General features: G+C 40.2%; 1 protein-coding gene across 4 annotated transcripts in view; it reads right to left on the reverse strand.

The window, feature by feature from the left end:
- Window positions 1-226: 226 nt before the first annotated feature.
- The window catches only part of KCNK2 (potassium two pore domain channel subfamily K member 2), a 147,922-nt gene continuing 128,916 nt past the window's right edge, over window positions 227-19,232 (reverse strand). For 3 of the 4 annotated variants that reach the window (XM_078078111.1, XM_078078110.1, XM_036099984.2), the window contains exons 7-8: window positions 1,250-1,601; window positions 227-740 (exon numbers count right to left, since the gene is read on the reverse strand). In XM_078078111.1, coding sequence (XP_077934237.1) covers window positions 1,284-1,601 — 318 coding nt within the window. In that variant the 3' untranslated portion in view covers window positions 227-740; window positions 1,250-1,283. The remainder of the gene's footprint in view (window positions 741-1,249; window positions 1,602-19,232) is intronic. The other variant, XM_036099985.2, reaches the window with a different exon arrangement.

Consider the following 19,232-nt stretch of genomic DNA (forward strand, 5'->3'; position numbering starts at 1 on the left):
GTCAAAGATGAATTATGCTTGCAATCTGCATTTTTTTCCCCCATGTGCAATATCACAGTGATCCCAGTTTTAACTTCTGCTCTCATGCTCAGTCACAGTTCCAGAGGGACACCCACACAAGGCGAGGCTGTGCCCAGCTCCGACTACAGCATCACCTCCCCTGTCTGGCAAAAGTCACCAGGGAAAGAAAATCGGGTAAGCCTTCCACATCAAAAAAGCAAAGAGGTGCTGGCAGTATTATGTTTATTAGCAAATGGTTGTAGCACATTATCGTGCTATCTTCTTTTCCTCAGAACGGTTATTCACACCAATTGTCTTAAATCACCTCCAGTAAGATCCGTGTTTAACAGCTTTCTTCTGTCAGATCATATATATATATTTTTTCTTCTTCTGCTTCCACCTTTCAAAATATGTAGTGATGAATAAATGATAACTTCCAAATACTGCCAGGAGAAAAAAAAAGGGACTGTTTGGAGCAGCCCATTTTACTGGGCTGGAAATAATTATACTGTGTATATGTACCACTGGTACCTGAGTCAAATAAATACTCAGAGGGGCCATCTGTGCACCTCATTTCTTTGCAGTGCCTTTAACGCTAGAATTTCTGAGAGTTGCTTCAGTGTCCATCTAATTTGGCATCTATTCCTTCTTTGGGCATCATCACTTCAGTTTACACACCGTTCCCAGCAAGGTATGGTATTCAAACGGGAGTTGTGGGATAAAGGGCTGCAGAGGTGAGCCTAGGGGTGGGGGGGGGAGGAGAAACCACACATTAGCTAGAGGGGTTCTGTTTCTTCGGAAGATAAGGCACTGACAGAAAATTTCTTAGGTAAAAGGCTGCATAAGAATCTCTTGCCATTTACAAAAAGAAACGTGGTCATCCATAAATGGTCCGTATCTAGGCTCAGTTAGGTAGACCCTGAAAAGTTAAGGACTGATCCCTCGAAGCTACATGATTACCAGAAACAATTATAATTCATTCTGAGGCCTTATGGCACGTTACGAAAAGAGGGAGGAAAACAGTCTGGGCACAAAAGGCATCAGACATTGCTTGTTTTATTCCACTTGTCAAAGAAAGTGGACTGCTCAACAAGCATCATCAAAAAGATAGTGCTGGCTCAGAATTCCAAATTCTCTTGATGGTAGATGGCCATGATGGGTGTATCTGTTTTTTTCCCCCTTTGGAGCTCATGCACAATTTAAAAAATGCTACCAGCAACAGTCATAAAGAGCATATAGAAGTCCTCACCTATGGCTACGCCTAAGGTTCTTCAAAGAGAGGGTTATTTAATGTTCTCGATAACTGCAATTTCCTCGCCTGCACAGTGTGGCGTCAATCCATTCAAATAGATACTCTCAGTTTTCAGTAAGGGAGGCAAGACATCCCTCTCGCTGGCTAGGTGATTCACAGACAGGGTCCTCCTACAAGGAGTCAGCTCTTGGTTGTGGTTCCCGGCAAGCTCCGCGGACAACTTCCGCTTGATGGAGGTGGCGCGTTGGAACTTGTCGTAGATCTCCACACTCAGGCGCCTCCTGGTCTCCTTGAACTCGGCTGTGACGTTGGCCGTCCACTCAGCGGCATGAGCTCTGAACTCTCCCACCTGGAGCATCACGCAGAGAAAACACAGAGAGACACCCACATGACAGTCAGCATTTTGTGTGCTTTATCTTCGGATTGTTTTATTGTCGTGTTTTTTTCAAACAAGAAGATGGTAGTAGCCCTTTGTGATACGGGAGGTCTGAGAATTGGTGTAATTAGGCACATTGTGCAGGGCGACACTCCACCTTCTAGAGACAGGGCTCTAAAAATTAATCTGGGAACTTAAAACTCTGACCCGGATTGTATTAGAGGTACTAGATGTGCTTGTTTTTTTGTACACCGATCCTGCCATGGAAACTTCTGCAGCTGTAAAATGGCAATCTCTAACTTTTTAAAACGTTCTGAGTTACCTTTTTCATCTGTAATTTCAAGAAGTATTTGAATGTAGAAAAGGCAGTGAGACACAGTAGGAGCAGCAAGCCTGAGTCAAAGCCTGGAATGTGAACCCAGGTGACCTAGGTGGTTCTGGAAGCCATGCTGTGTGCTCGGGATGCAAACACAGGTTTGAGAGAGCAGAGGTGGTGTGTGCAAGAGCTCTGTATCCAACCCCACATTGGTCAGTGGGGAATTCTCTGTTTACTAAATAAGCAGTAAAACATTTTGTTTCTGCTTTCTAGGAAAGCAAAGGAATGAGAACTGGCAAGCCCACTTGGAGGCCCACTTGGAGAGTAAGTCCAAGGACTAGTTTCTCAATGAATGTTTGTGGAATCAGTGAAGTTACTCACTTCCTCAGGCGTAGAACAGGCATCTTACGGCACACACATCTTCTCCCTACACTAACCGTACTTTCTGTCACCTCCATTTTGATTATCATTAATATCTTTACAAAAATAGTCTTATATTAACCATGGAAAGCAAATGGCTTTCCCCCCCTCTTAGCCAATTTTAGTCATTTCTCCCTATTAGTATCCATTATTCTACCTCCTAGTCTATTATCAGCTGATAAAAACGGGATGTGGGATGAGAGCCTCCGGTTCAGCTCTATTACTCACAGTTTGTGTGCCCACTGGCGAGCAGTTTTACCTTTTTTGAGCTTCAGATTCCTTATCTATAAAATAAGGGTGATAACAGTCTATCTCACAGGAGAAATGTGTGTGTGTATATCCTTAAAATATAAAGGACTACACAATGACTAATTACGACAACGAGGCTGGTGATGCTATAGCTTGCCAAGGGTACTTTGAGAGCTTAAAGGAAGAGGACCAGATATAGACTAAGTGATACAGAACTGAAAAAATGGGACATTTCCCCCTGCAATATAATTCACAGGTTCTAAGCATCCAGTGGCGCCATGGTCTGAGGTCGCTTTGCAGCTCTCCCCAGAAATGCGATGGATTACTTAACCTCTGAGTTATATGGATCTTTAAGTCGTGAGGTGCTTTGGGCATGTTGACGGCACACATAAAAGATACAGCTGAACAGGGGCGCCTGGGTGACTCAGTCGTCTGCCTTTGGCTCAGGTCATGATCTCAGGGTCCTGGGATCAAGGCCTGTGTCAGGCTCCCTGCTCAGCGGGGAGGCTGCTTCTCCCCGTCCCTCCCCTACACTCGCGTGCGTGTCTGTGCTCACACGTGCACACTCTTTCTCTCTCAAATAAAATCTTTTTTGTTTGTTTGTTTGTTTTTTAAGATACAGCTGAACAGTCATCCTGGCCAGATACACTGGGTGATGTATTTCATCAGTCAAAGGAAGGCCAGGGCAAGAGAGTGTTTATGTTTACCTTCTACTCATTATTATAGCTGGAATAATATTTTAAAATATGATGCATTCAATGTAAAACTCAAACATTTACTCAGAAAGGATTCTAATTATTAACAAAGGTCTATGTCATTGGATTGTGTAAAATTCTGTATGTATATACAGTGCCTACTGTGTAGGTGTTGCTCTTTTTTAAAAATGTTAACTTAATCAACTCGATGAGGATGATTCTATTATTTCCCGCATTTCACTGAGGCTAGGAGGTTAAAAAACTTAAGACACACAGTAAATATGTGGTGAAGCCAGAATTCAAACTTGGAGGTCTAGTTCCATCCTATTATTCTGTCTTGCCAGTACAATCTTACTAATTTTAAGGACTAAACATCTTTTGGAGGAGCACAAAGAAAATTCACATCGTATGGAAATCCATCCTGTAGCAGTTATACTAGGGTGAGGACAGCCTGCCATAATTTCCTAAAGATACTGGGAGAATAAAAGTTTTTCCAGTATCTGCCCTCGGGCTACTTATCTAAACCAACAGTAGTATCTGCTCCCCCTCTGTTGTGCCCTGATCTTTCTACTATTCTTCATGATACTGGATTTAGGCAACATAGCCACTCAAACTCAAAGCTTGAAAATAAGGCAGAAAAACAAGAGAAAAATAAAAGAGAGTCCCTCAAAAATGAAACCAACACCATCAAAATAATTAACTTATTCCCATTCCTTAAAAAAAAAATCCTGACCTTATAGAATTGTCCATAGCAATGTATTCATTATTGACCAAATAACAGTGTCCTGAAGTACAGACCCATTTCTGTTAATGAGGCTAAAATTGTATATTCAAACTCTGAAGGTGCTTTTTTTGTTTTCAATGAAATTAGAGCGTCACATTTATATAAGTCAAACTTTCCTTGATTGAAATGTTAATGCTTGCGGTGCTCTGGATAATTACAGTTAATCCTTATGCACTAAAACATTTTTGTTTCATCGGATTTTTATTAAAAAAAAAAATCTTTCAATAACTTAATCAAATAGTATCTCATCTCCCTAAAACTAAGCAATCTACACCACTTAGTAACAAAGCAGAGGACCAAAAATGAGCAAAAATAGCACCTAAAAGATCATAGCTAATGTTCCTAAAACTCATACACTTGACTCAGAGTAGAGGTCTACCCCCGGATTCCAGGAATTCTTAACTTTTACACAGTACACCCAGGTCACGTGATTTGCTTTACAAGAAAAGGAAGAATATGGAGTGCTACAGTCACTTGCCCTCTAACCTGGAAGGGAACTGTTCTCATCCTTGTCACTAAATCCAGTGGAACATTCTCTGTCCCTGTTTTGCCTGATCTTCACAGCTGCAAAGGGTTTTGCTGACTCCTCCCTCCCTCCCAATCAATCTTTGGTCCTAGTTATCAAATCAGCACCCTCTCAAGGTGCTGCTTTATCATTCAGGCTAATTCTTCTCAGTCAGCTTGGGGGCTGCTTTCTCTTAGCCTTTCCTTGACTAGCTCTGCTCCACAGGGTTCTATGCTTCTCATATCCTTCCAATGGATGACTCCCAAATCCATATTTCTAGGTCTAATCTCCCTACCGAATTTTGTATCTGTATAACTGACTGCTTGGTAAACACCTTCACTTTAGATGATGAGCAGGCATCTCAAACTCAGCCTCTCTCCAAATGAAATCATTTAACTCCTCAAACCTGTTCTTACCTAATTTCTTACCACAGCGAACAGCACCATTAACCACTACGTTTCCCAAGCTGAACTTCAATATCATCCTCTGTTGTTCCTCTCAGTCTTACATCAAATCAGCCCTGAGTCTTGCTGATTTACACCTCTTTTTCTCTCAGTTTCTTTCACCTCTCTCCATTCCTGTGGTCAAAACTGTGGTCCTGTCCTGAAGTACTACCTCAGCAGCCTCCCTCCACCTCCCTCCACATGCATTATCCGTGCAGCAGCCCGAGTGTCCTTTCATAGACTCTTATTGATCAGGTACTTTCCCTTGCATAAAACCATTCAATTGATTCCTGTTTCCCTTAGGATAAAATCCAAACTCTTAAAAGTGGCTCATATGGTCTAGGGTCTACCTCTTTAGCCTCACTTCTAAGTCTACTCTGGGGGGGCCATCCCGAACATTTATTTCCTCAAACATGCCACTCGTTCTTTTGTCTTTATTCATTCATTGCTCATGATTTTCTCTATTCAGAATACTGTTCTGCAGTCCTTCTCTAGTGCCCACTGCATTTCCTACCCAACCTCAACTAGATCTCTTCAGGTCTACCATTCCCTGCCCCCCAGACCACGTCAGGAACATTCCAGCAGTCTGTACTTCGCTAGCGTTACTGACGTGTATTACAACTACTAGTTTAATTGCTGTCCTGGCTTCAAGGCAATAGAGAAGAATAAGTCTGCCATATCTTGTTCAGCTTTCCCAGAAATTAGAAGAGTGTACATAGTTGGAATTCAGTATTTGTTTGACGAATGAATGAATGGTAGAAAAAAAAATCAATCATGTTTGGGAAACATGCTCCAATAAGAAGAGTGTGATGTGCGTCTTGGTTGACTCTAATGGGAGAATCCTGTTCCTTTCAGGAGAGAGATGCAGCCGGATCTATTCGTGGTAAAGGTTCAAAGTACGTTTCCTCAGACATTTTACTCTTTGTAAAATCTCCTCACCATTCTAAGAAGTCTGTGATGCTACCAATGTCTCATCGTCAACGTGAAGAAAATCATTTAAGTCAGATTCCCTTCTCCCCACTAGCCCCCTAACCTCTGTCGTCATTCTCATCACTCTACATGACAATACCTGACTAGGCCACCCCACCATCCTTGTGGAATGTAACCTTTAAAGTTAAAGAATGCTTTTACATTAGAAAAATCACCAACATCTTTGTCAGCAACTATGAATACTTTTTAAGCATCTATAGCTTTCTAAGGTAGCAAAGTCTCATGATTATAGCGGTATTTGCCTCCTCAGTAGTGGTTCCAAGCCCTACAGTTCACATCCTCTAAAGCATCTCAAATAATACTAAGAAGGCCCTTGGAATGGTAGCAACATAATTTAAAATCAAGCACTTGCCATATATTTCAATGCTTTTAGAGCAATTTTCCTAAATCACTTAAGGTTGATAGGATGGCCTAAGAAAGATGGAAGTTCACTATTCTAGAAACTGGTAATTTATGAAGTTCACAGGAGGCTCATTTGTAACCATAAAGAATATTTATCACCCCACTGACTCCAACCAACCAACAACAAGGCAGATTCTTTGAGGGTAAAGATTACTGGTTAACTTCTTATCAAGCTCAGCCTTTCTACCCACTCATTCCACACTGCAGCATTTGGGACAGTGCTTTGGATAGACTGATTGAATAAAGTTTAGTTTCCCCAACCTAGATGGTAAGCTTAATGACAGGGACTATGCATCTTATTTATTTCTTCTCATAAAAGTATCCAACGTGGTAATTTGAACAAACTAGACTCTTGCATACTTTCTGACTGACTAGTGAGAAATCTGTGACCGTTGACTGACACAGCCCTCTTCCTATGTACAAACACTCTCAGGGGCTCTCCAGTAAAGCTGTGTATGTTCTATATCAGCATGTGTTGGTACAGCCTGAAGAGAAAGCAATTTATAAATAAATTTTACTAATCACTAAAATGTTCATAGCCTTTGATAAAAGTCAATTACTCCAAAGAAATTTATTCTGGGCAAGAATTTTCACCAAAGGAAAAAATATGTATGACGATAGTCTCTGAACCATATATATATTTTTAAAGTTTTTAAAATTTACTTAAGTAATCTCTACACCCAACATGGGGTTTGAACTCATGACCCTGAGATCAAGAGTTGCATGCTCTTCTGACTGAGCCAGCCAGGTGCCCCTGAGCCATATTTTTAATAGCATAATATTGAGATTAATAAAGGTCATTTAAGAAGTCAGTGTTTATGAGACATCCTCATCTATAGAAACCCTTTTCTCCTATTATGATGTGTTAAATAAAGTGATAAAGGAAATAAAATTATATCTTTTTTTTTTTTAAAGATTTTATTTATTTGACAGAGAGAGAGGCAGCGAGAGAGGGAACACAAGCAAGGGGAGTGTGAGAGGGAGAAGCAGGCTTCCCGCGGAGCAGGGAGCCCGATGCGGGGCTCGATCCCAGGACCCTGGGATCATGACCTGAGCCGAAGGCAGACGCTTAACGACTGAGCCACCCAGGCGCCTCTAAAATTATATCTTTATTTTGATTACAACTGTGCAAAATAATGAATGTATATAGGCAAGGGTAGTAAAAGTAACAGTATATAAAAATGGAAACTGTAAATTTCAACAGTCACATAGGGAATATCTATTATGGGCCAGGCCCTGGGCTTAGCACTCTCTTGAGTTGCAGAAATTTGAATAGTGTTTTTCCTTTTAAATCTCCCCTTACTGATGTTATAGTACTACCTATGCACATTCAGTGTCCAGCATACCCAACCCGGAGTAAAGCTCGTGAGGGCAGAGTTCTCTATGGAATGCTTTTTATTTGTTCAACACATGCATCAGAATTGGATTGCAATTGCCACTGGGAATTTTTCTTATCCAGATATCCAAGTGAAACAAACCTTGAAGGAATCTTTAATGTTACAAAGAAAGAAAAAAATGAGAATAAGATGAAAAGGCAACCTACAGAATGGGAGAAAATATTTGCCAATCCTATTATCAGATAAGGGGCTCATATCCAAAATACATAAGGAACTCCTACAACTCAACAGCAAAAAACTAATCCAATTAAAATAATAGGCAGAGGATCTGAACATTTTTCTTTTCTTTTTTTTAAAGACTTATTTATTTTAGAGAGGGAGAGAGAGAGCATGGGGCGGGGAGGGGCACAGAGAGAGAGAGAGGGAGAGAGAGAGAATCTCAAGCAGACTCCCTGCTGAGCAGGGAGCCCAATGTGGGGCTCAACCTCACAACCCTGAGATCATGACCTGACCTGAAATCAAGAGTCAGATGCTTAACCGACTGACCCACCCAGATGCCCCTGAATAGAGTTTTCCAAAGAAGCCATACACATGGCTAACATGTACATGAGGTGTTTATTAACATCATGCATCATAGGGAAAATGCAGTTCAAAATGAAAATGACATACCACCTCACAACTGTTAGAATGGCTAGTACCAAGAAGATAAGAAAGAACAGGTATTAGCAAGGATGTGAAGAAAGGGAATCCTTGTGAACTTTTGGTGGGAATATAAATTGCTGCAACCACTGTGGAAAACAGTATGCAGGTTCCACAAAAAATTAAAAATAGAACTAGCATATGATGTAGCAATTCCACTTCTCAGTATTTATCCAAAGAAAATGAAACCACTTACTCAAAAAGATATATGCACCCCCATGATCACTGCCACATTATTTACAACAGCCAAGGCATGGAAGCAGCCTAAGTGATCATCAGTGGATTAATGGATAAAGAAACTGTCACACACACACACACACACACACACACACACACACACACAGGAATATTATTCAGCCATAAAAAATGAAATCTTGCCATTTGCAACAACATGGGTGGAACCTGCGGGCATTATGCTAAGGGAAATAAGTCAGACAGAGAAAGGCAAATATCATATGATTATGTGATCTCACTTACATGTGGAATCTTAAAACACACACACACACCCCAAGCTCATAGTTACAGAGAAGAGATTGATGGTTGCTGGAGGCAGGGAGTGGGGGGGTAGTCAAAATGGGTGAAAGGAGTTAAAAGGTATAAACTTCCAGTTATAAATCATGGGGATGTAATGTACACCATGGCAACTATAATTAGTAACACTGTACTGCATATTGGAAAGTTGCAAAGAGAGTAGATCTTAAAAGTTCTCATAGATAAAAAAATTCTGTAACTATGTGTGGTGATGGATATTAACTAGACCCGTGGTGATCATTTTGCGATATATACAAATATTGAATCATTATTTACTACACATGAAAGTGATGTTATGTTGTATGCCAATTATACCTCAAAGAAATTAAAAAATTCTCCCCCTCCAAAAAAAGACTGAGAATGTTTGAGTCATTATTTCTGAATCTTAACTCTACCTTGTTTACTAAAGTATAATTCATTATACTTTACTATGCATCTGGGTGTGATGACTTTCATATTTGTTAATGATTTCGCTTCTGAAGGCTTCCTTGTCTCTACCCCAGGTCAATCTTTACCAGAATAGTCATTTCCTGGTAATAGAAGGTGTAATGACCTAAAGAGAATTTTCCGTATTCTCAGTCTGAAAAAATTTTTTTTAAATTACAGGTCTTTTAAATGTTTTGTCTTTATCAACTGCATTTCTAAGGTTATTTTCCTTCAAACAATTCTGCAAAATGCTAGCCACTTTTTTTTCCCAAGAGTAAAGCTGATTTGTGAGGAGCAGTGATTCCTTATAATTTTTCCCTTCTGATCTGTTTCTTAGCCAAGCTTCTGTGACAGGAAGACATAATCCTAACCTGAGTCTTGATAAGAGAATAGATTCCAGGGTGCATGTCATCTAAGTGTCTTCTCAACATGGGAAGAGTCAACGTCTCCCCACCAGCTGGAGTTACCTGAAAAATTGCTGTTGAATTTTAGATAATATACAAGGGGCTCTACAGTTTTCAACCATGCTGTTTCATGAGTCCTGTTTTTTTGGTAAAATCCAACAATCACCAAGAGGTTAAATATTATTTCATTTTAATCTGCTTAATTTATCAAATGAACTTGTGAAATTCCTCAAATTTAGAATAATTCTAACCCAAATTATTTATTTACCTTAACTCTCTATTTCACTTTGACCAAACAAGTCTTTTACCCTTCCATACATTTCTATTAAATCAGAAAACCCAGTATTCTGTGCTTCAGCTTTTCACCTAGAATCATAACTACCCTACTTCTGCCTACCCATGAACTTTGAAATTCTACAACATTCTTTATAGAGTTTTGGTTTTCAGATCATTAATAGATGAGTAATAATAAAAAATTTACTAATATTCTAAATTTTCCAGTTCCAAACACTAAATAGCTCAGCAACATTTTTTCCAATTACTTGCAGGCAGCTACTTGTGGTATAATTTAGAAATCTGGCAACAGTGACTCCACTGGTCCTTTGTGGTAAGATAGCAATTCAAAATTTTTCCCCCTCAAATCTCTGTCCACCAATTATTTCCTTGAATGACTCCCTTCCATTCTCAGTTCACGGTCACGGCCATGTTTTGCAGTCCTACAATCGCCGCTAGTCAGTTTCTCTCTACAGACCTTACCCTACCTTCTCTCTATTTTTCTATTCTAATTGGCTTTTTCTTCTCATGTATGCTCAATTAACCATGAACAATAATCACTCATTATAGGTAAGCCAGTCCCTTTCATAGACTCATAACTAGATGAGGAATTTCTATCTGAAACTCTGTAAGGTTTTTGTAAGATTTTTCCATTAACAAAAGCCTGAACTCAAGTACTGGGTAATACTTGGAAGAGCTTCAACTTTTCTTTAAAAAACAAAGATTTTTTTAATGTGCAGATCTAACTTTTGTTTTAAAGTTTTATTTAAATTCCAGTTAACATAACAGCATAACATTAGTTTCAGGTGTACAATATAGAGATTCAATACTTACATACAACACCACTCACAAGTGCACTCCTTAATCCCCATCACCTATTTTACCCATCTGCCCACCCACCTCCCCTCTGTTAACCCCGAGTTTGTTCTCTATAGTTAAGAGTCTGTTTCTTGGTTTGCCTCTCTCTCTCCTTTCCCCTTGGCTCATTTGTTTTGTTTCTGAAATTCCACATATGAGCAAAATCATATGGTATTTGTCTTTCTCTGACTGCCTTATTTTGCTTAGCATTATACTCTCTGGATCCATCCATGTCGTTGCAAATGGCAAGATTTCATTCTTTTTTTTCATGGCTAATATTCCATTGTATCGTTTTGACATGGGCAGAATAACTTGGATAAAGAACCTTCTCCTTAAGGGATTTTTAAAAAAAATATTTATTTATTCTCTTTTCTTTCTTTGAGAGAGGCAAATGCACATGGGGGAGGAGCAGAGGGAGAGGGACAAGCAGACTGCACTGAGCACCGAGTCCCCAGGGCTCGATTCCAGGACCCTGAGATCATGACCTGAGCCAAAATCAGAAGGCAGGCGCTTAACTGACTGAGCCGCCCAGGTGCCCCTCTAAGGGATGTCTTCAAAAGAATCTAAAGCAAAGCTGACCATTTAGGACTGAATGGCTATTAAGTAATTTTCTTCACCAGGAATGAAACTTAAGAGGTTTTTCTTGCCTTTGTCCAATGCATTATCCTATCCCTTTGACAGTGGAATGTTAATTTATTGTTCTCAGTGCTCAAATACTTACAGACCTTAATGACGAGAGGAAAGTTAAATATGAAAAGCAGGTAGCCGAGTTGAAAACATTCCTCTGGTTAAATGTGTAAAAATAATTTGAAGCCTACTTTGCATTCCAACTTCAGAGGTTGCCTAGATTGTTATTCCTGATAATTATTAATTCATTTTCTGAAGTATTGACATTTCGTTGTATTGTTGAACTGCACTGTTAAAAAGAACAATTCAAAGTATTCTCTTTACCGACCAGGTTAAAAAAAAAAATCAACTAAAAGGATTACTAAGTGTCACATTATCTTGACAGAATAGTACATGATGTTTTTCTCTGGTTTTCAGGAAACTGTATGTAATATTCATAAGGCCTCTTTAGTCTAAACTACTTTTTTTTAGCTAGCAATTTCTCCACTTAACACCACACATATTAACATAATTGTGCAAAGATTAAGTACAATAATTTTAATAAAACAATGTCAAGGAAAATAACAATACTAATATTAATACTGTGATTTTAAGTATCTTTCCTGTAAAAATGTGCAAGTATTATATGTAATGTTAACCGCTTTAATGATAAGGTGGGGCTGCAAAATCAGACATTCACTTGCTGTACAGCAGACTCAAGTTTTTTATAGTGTGACGTATTGTCAGTGTATCACTGAACATTCTTTTTTTTAAAAGATTTTATTTATTTATTTGAGAGAGAGAGAATGAGAGGGGAGAGGGCCAGAGGGAGAGGGAGAAGCAGGCTCCCCGCTGAGCAGGGAGCCCGACGTGGGGCTCGATCCCAGGACCCTGGGATCATGACCTGAGCCCAAGACAGACGCTTAACCAACTGAGCCACCCAGGTGCCCCTATCACTGAACATTCTTGAAATTCTCCCCTCTGGTCTGGTATTAGAGTTACTTTGACAATCCGTATTGTGGAGCTCAGTCCAACTTACAGAACATTTTATTGTACTGTAAAGATAGGGATATTACAATTCATAAAACAATACAATTTATGTACTTCCTATAAAATTTCACATACTCATGACTGAGTTATAGTAGGTAGATATTTGTCTGACAGTACAATGTGGAAACTCTATGATGGGCTGATGATGGGGTAGCTCTGTGTTTGTTGTTTTTCTTAAAGGTATATAGCTGTGTGACAAATACCAGTCAAAAGTAATAACTGAATGAAGGGCTGGTGAAGCTTTATAAGCATTCTCCACAAAACATATTCATTATATATTTAATAAAATCAAAACAGGGGCACCTGGGTGGCTCAGTCCCTTAAGCTTCTGACTCTTGGTTTTTGGCTCAGGTCATGATCTCATGGTTTTGGGATCGAGCCCTGCGTCGGGCTCCATGCATAGTGCGGAGTCTGCTTTGGATTCTCTCTCTCCCTCTCAAATAAATAATCTTAAAAAAAAAAATTTGATGATGTTTCAAAACTCTTTCAAGAAACCTGGATTTAATAGTAGCTTACTTATGGGGCACCTGGGTGGCTCAGATGGTTAAGCGTCTGCCTTCGGCTCAGGTCATGATCCCAGGGTCCTGGGATCGAGCCCCGCATCGGGCTCCTGGCTCAGCAGGGAGCCTGCTTCTCCCTTTCCCTCTCCCCCTGCTCATGCGCGCTCTCTCTCTCTATCTCTGTGTCTCAAATGAATAAAAAAATCTTTAAAGAAAATAGTAGCTTACTTACAACAAAAGGGCATTTTATGTTCATATGGGACTATGAGACCTGGGCACTAAAAAAATGCTTTTGCTTCCTTCTGTCTTCTGCTTTCCTTCTGAAACAACTCAGCCCTAAAGCAGTTGGGTGAAGCAGAACTAGGGGGCCATCGGTGCGGCAGGTTTGGGGAGGGGCCCATGGGGCCAGGGTGGCATATCAGAGTTAGACAAGCATAAGAGGAGCACCTGCACAATGGGGTGGCAGCCCAAAGTGGGGTATCAGAGCCCGAGAGGAATGAGGGGGACAACCCATATAAGGGCAACCCAGCACAGAGTGCTGGAGACCAAGTGGGGTGGAGAGGGCATCCCTGAAGGGTAGGGGGTGGGACAGCAGTGGTGACCTACAAGGAGACTGATGGAGAATAAGGAGAATCGGATATTTCACTGTAGAAAAGGAATTACAAATATAAAAAAGCAGAAAATCAGGGGCGCCTGGTTGGCTTAGTCGGTTAAGTGTCCGACTCCAGATTTTGGCTCAGGTCATGATCTCAGGGTTGTGGGACTGAGCCGCGTATTAGGCTCCACACTCAGTGTGGAGTCTGCTTAAGATTCTCTCTCTTCCTCTCCTTCTGCCCTCCCCCATCCCTCTCTAAAAAAAAGGCAGGAAATTAGAATGAACTCTTATGTCAGACTGCCAACTGGGGATACCATTTTTTTCTGTAATTATTATTTTTTAATTTAGGTATAATTGACATATTAATTTCATGTGTATGGTGTAATGATTTGACATTCATATATATTGCAAAATGCTCACCAAAGTCCAGTTAACATCCTTATGATTTTCAAGATACACAGATATCAAATAGATAGAAATATGTGTATTCATGAATATAAAATACCTTCTTTAGCTTTGTCTACTCAGAGTGTCTGGGAAAAGTAACGGCACCATTAGCCATGAGCACCCAAATCTCTGTTTCTAAATACCACTATCCGTGAAAGGAAACCATGGCTCCTTGGAGAAATGAATGATTCTGAGGCCAGGCAGAGAAATTTTAAGTTGACCCGGGAACATATTATTGTCCCAGAAAGTAAAGAATTGCTCAAAGAATAATGGGGATACACCAAAAGGCCCAGAAGAAAGCTTGCAGGGGCTCCCACTGGCCAAGTCTGGGACTACTTGAGGATCAAAATAAATGCTGTTTGTAACAGATTATAGCCCATTGATTATAGCAGACATATATACCTACATATATGCATACATAAATGTGTATATATCTGTGTATGTGTATACACACACACACACACACACACACACACATATATATATATATATAAGTTTGAGGATGAAAGGGATAACCATAATATCTCAAAGTACTTCCCCACAAAATGTGTATTAATTACACAGGGAAGGGGTGCCAGGGTGGTGGTTAAGCGTCTGCCTTTGCCTCAGGTCATGATCTCAGGGTCCTGGGATCGAGCCCCGCATCGGGCTCCTTGCTCAGCGGGGAGTCTGCTTCTCCCTCTCCCTCTCATGCTCTCGCTATCTCTCTCAAATAAAATTAAAAAAAAAATAATTACACAGGGAAAGGAGTAACTTTATAGTGGAGAAGCCTGGCAGACACTACTTTTTGTGATCGTAGTTAACATCCAAATAATGGGACAAATCAAAGTTGTGTGCCATCTAAGAGGGTGGAATGAGAAGAGCTTTTTCGTTGGTTATTTAGACTTCTGTTGGGCATCAATTCCTGTGATACCTCTATTTCACTGGTACACTGAAAAAGATAGATCATAGTTGTAGTTGAATGTCAGTGTCTAAGTTCACTGAAAATTATATCCTTTAAAGCTATTTAACCTAAAATGAAGAATTTTAGATTTCAACAGAAAAATATGCATGGACAGACTTCACTTTTCAAAATACTTTCAGGGAGTTCACACACACACAGTGTGAAGACCCCTGCTCTGAACCAGTGTTTCGTAGCTGTGGTGTTGGTCGGCCCGCCCCCTCCCTTAGCCTCCTCCAGAGATACAGTTGTACCTCACTCCTTTAGTCTCCACTTCACTTTTCCTCTTCCTCTATCCCAGAGTTTTGCAAAGAGAATGTAAATATTTTGGTACTTTTTAACATGATTGATTTAGGACGTGTTCCCCAACCGTGAGCTTCAGGGACCATGTGAAACTCCTGCAACTGTATATAGACTATGAGGATTTGTGCATTTTTAAAATTAGGTTCAATTAGCCAACATACGGTACATCATTAGTTTTTGATGGATTTGTGCATTTTTTTAGTGCGGAAGGGGATCAGAGCTCTTCACAAACTCTCAAAAAGCATGTGACCTAGAAAAGGTTATGAACCCCTGCTATATGAAATAAATTCAACATTGATGTTAATAAAAGTGGAAGACCACTGCTATGTTTCATAAGTTTCATTTTGTGTACTGTTTTATCACAACTGCCGAGCCCAGTAGAGGCACTTTGTAGGCACTTAATAGAGCTTTGTCAAATAAGTGTCCCAGGAGCCAAAGGAATTTGGGGATGTCACAAGGAGGTTGGCAGATAACAAACAAGAGGATGGTAGAGAGTATTATGGGAGAATCCCATCAATTTCAGACATTGAGCGTCATGATGCAAAGGCCCAATGGAATGTGTTAGGAGAAAAGCTATTGCCTTCATAGTGCTTACTGGATGAGACAGACAAATAATTTCACAAGTAAATTCATAATTGCAAATCATGATTAAGTGCAGTTAAGCCAAAGTAAGGAATGTCAGGAGAGCATATAAGGAAGAGGAAGAATTAGACTGGTGGGGTCACATGGACGTCTGGAGGGATGTGACCTTTGATCTCAGATCAGAATGATCTCTGTAGTCAGCAAGGTAATGAGCCTGGAGAAGGGCGGTCAAGGCCAGAGCAGAGCATGTGGGAAGGGAAGGGAAGGGAAGGGTGGGGACACATGTGGAAAAGAGCTTGGTGCAATCAGTGGTGCAAACCACCACTGAAAGGTGGTCCATATAGCTCAACTCATTTTTAAGATTTTATTTATTTGACAGAGAGAGACCCAGCGAGAGAGGGAACACAAGCAGGGGGAGGGGGAGAGGGAGAAGCAGGCTCCCCGCGGAGCAGGGAGCCCGATGCAGGGCTCGATCCCAGGACGCTGGGATCATGACCTGAGCCGAAGGCAGACTCTTAACGACTGAGCCACCCAGGCGCCCCATATAGCTCAATTCTAATGAAGCCACAAGATGAGGCTCGAGAGGCGGGCAGGGCCCAAATTATGCATGACCACAGAAGTCATGTTAATGCAAAGATCTTGAATTTATTCTCAGAGCAATGCGAGACAACTGAGCAATTTGAAGCAGAGAATAACAATGTCAGTTTGGGGTTTTGGTTTCTGTGCATGCACCACATATGTTGACAAAAAGGTCCTGAGTGCAGAGACAAGAATAGGACTTCAACTTTTATTTATTTTTGTTAGGCTGCTACTAATATTTAATATATGGAATGACACTGGTGCCCTCACTTGGTCCCTGTGGACCTTGGAGGAATGATGAGGAAAGGGCGGGATTTCAACAATGGGGAGGTTGGCAGGGGCTCCCTCACTTAATTGCTGTCAGTGTTTTCTGGTGTATTAGAATTTACAGGCTCTTAGCAATGTGGTTACTTCTATAAAATCAAAATCTCTACATAGAATTTCTGTAATATTAAGTAATAAGATGGGATGTAGCCATAAAATCTTAGGCACTGATACATAGTTGCCTCATGGTATAACACTTGAAGATCACCTATGCGTTTTTCTTTCTTAAAATTTGATGAGCTACTCTGGGACGACACATGTTTTCTATTGAGCAGGGAGAGGGACAGAAGGGGAGGGAGAAGGAAAGGGAAAGAATCCCAAGCAGACTCTTCACAGCGTGAGGCCCACATGGGGCTCAGAGCTCGATCCCACAACCCTGAGATCATGACCTGAATAGAAACCAAGAGTCGGATGCTTAACCAACTGGACCAAGCCACCCAGGTGGCCCCTGGAAGAAGAATTTTTTAAAACAGGTGTTTAGAAATGTTGTCATTGTTATATAGAGTGCCACTTATCAAATCATATGTCTTAATACTTTAGTAAACTTGGAAGAAGGTTTTTACAAACTGTTGAAAAGTCTCCCAAACAAAGAGTTTCAGAGGATATTCAACATGGACTAGCATTAAAAATAACCATTTGACATCAGTAAAGATGGCTATTTCCTAGCTTAGGAAAGCCATTTGCACAATTTGTGAAATGATACTGAAAAGTGAGTTCAGTGTACCACAGGCAAAATAAAAAAAAAATATCCTCTTTTCATCTGGATCTATGTGAGTTAGCTTTTTCCAGACACAACAGCTATTAAATCAAGAATCAAAATAAAATGCACTGTGAAGTAGAATTGGGAATTACTATAATGTGGAGTGTTAAATCCAAGATCTCAAAAAGTAATGGAACATTCAAATTGTACTGTCCTCATTATTAATAATTTTTAGTGAAAGCAAAAAAGTTTTTTTTATGATCAGTGAAAACAAAACATTTTTAAATGACTTTATTTTCATCTTTTAACATTTCTACCTTTGCATGTATTTTAAATATATATCGGTACAGGAACATGTTAGTACATGTATGTAACTTATAAGTAAACATGCACACAGTAGAGGCACATGCTCAATTTTTTTTTTTTTTTTTTTTTTTTGCAAATAATGACTCAGTAAAACTTTTGGAGACCACTGGAGAAAGGAAATGGATCCCTGGGAGATGGAGAGGAAAGGCAGACATCTGGGTAGGATTCTGCGGTAGGGGTCAGACAGGCTAATATGGTAGCTTTGGAGCTAGAGAGACATAGAGCAGAGGGAAGCACTGATGTGTTTTGATGATCCTATTCCCTAGAACTTGTGATATATGAGCCATGGAGGTGAGGAATAGTAAAGTATCCAGAGTGACTGAAAAGATCTTGGCATGAGCAAAAGAAAAGATTTTAAGTGAGATCTAGTGAGAACTGGAACATGAGAGAAGAAGGATATTTTGGGGACTGGGGATATCACAATCCCATGTGGGTCATGTTAGATTTGAGATGGTAAAATAGGTAGTTAATTATAAAGTATCCCTTGCACTGCAGCTCCTTCCACCATATTGGGGAAATTCCAGCCTCCATGAATGACTCACTTAGCACAACAGCCTCACCAACATCTATTTCCATCATTCCCAGCTCTGTAACCTTTGCAGCAGGTGAGCACCCATCCACCTGTCCCTATCCTTGACCTCATCTCTGACCATAATTCCAATCTCTCTAGATCTTTACTCTCTGACCATCATTATTCTAAACTGTGACTTCACTGACTCTTAGACTCTTGGTCCATTAGTATCTTAAGCCCATTAGTCCCTCTTGACTCCTCCCCATACTCTCCCACCACCCCCAAGATCCCCTCAAACACTATTCGTGTACATACTTTGATAGCCATGTGTTGTACTGTGGCTACTGGTTTTTGTCTATCATGTTTCCTATTGGACACTGGTCACTGAAGCCTGAGAGTGTGTCTTACTGTGTCATCATTTTATCTCCAGATCCAATCTCTGCCTGAAGCCCAGTGGCTGCCCCAGAGAGCTCTAAAAAACCAAACTGTACAGAGCATATTAATTGCTTTTTCTTTAAGCTATTCACCTAAATTTATGAAAATATTTAAATCACACATATCGATCTGGTTTAGTAGGTAAACTGAAGGTGATTGTTTTAAAATTTAAATCCATTAAATTAATTTTGAATGTAAGAATATTGGAAATTTTATTCCAAGCAGTGCCAGATATGTGTTTTTCCCTATGATAGTCAAAGGAAAAATTATTTAGGTTTCTAGGGCTAAACCAGTCTCTAATCAGGCATATCACCAGAATCACTGCCAGGGCAAG

Source organism: Halichoerus grypus, chromosome 7 (genome assembly GCF_964656455.1).
Source record: "Halichoerus grypus chromosome 7, mHalGry1.hap1.1, whole genome shotgun sequence".
In the NCBI taxonomy this organism is placed as follows: domain Eukaryota; kingdom Metazoa; phylum Chordata; class Mammalia; order Carnivora; family Phocidae; genus Halichoerus; species Halichoerus grypus.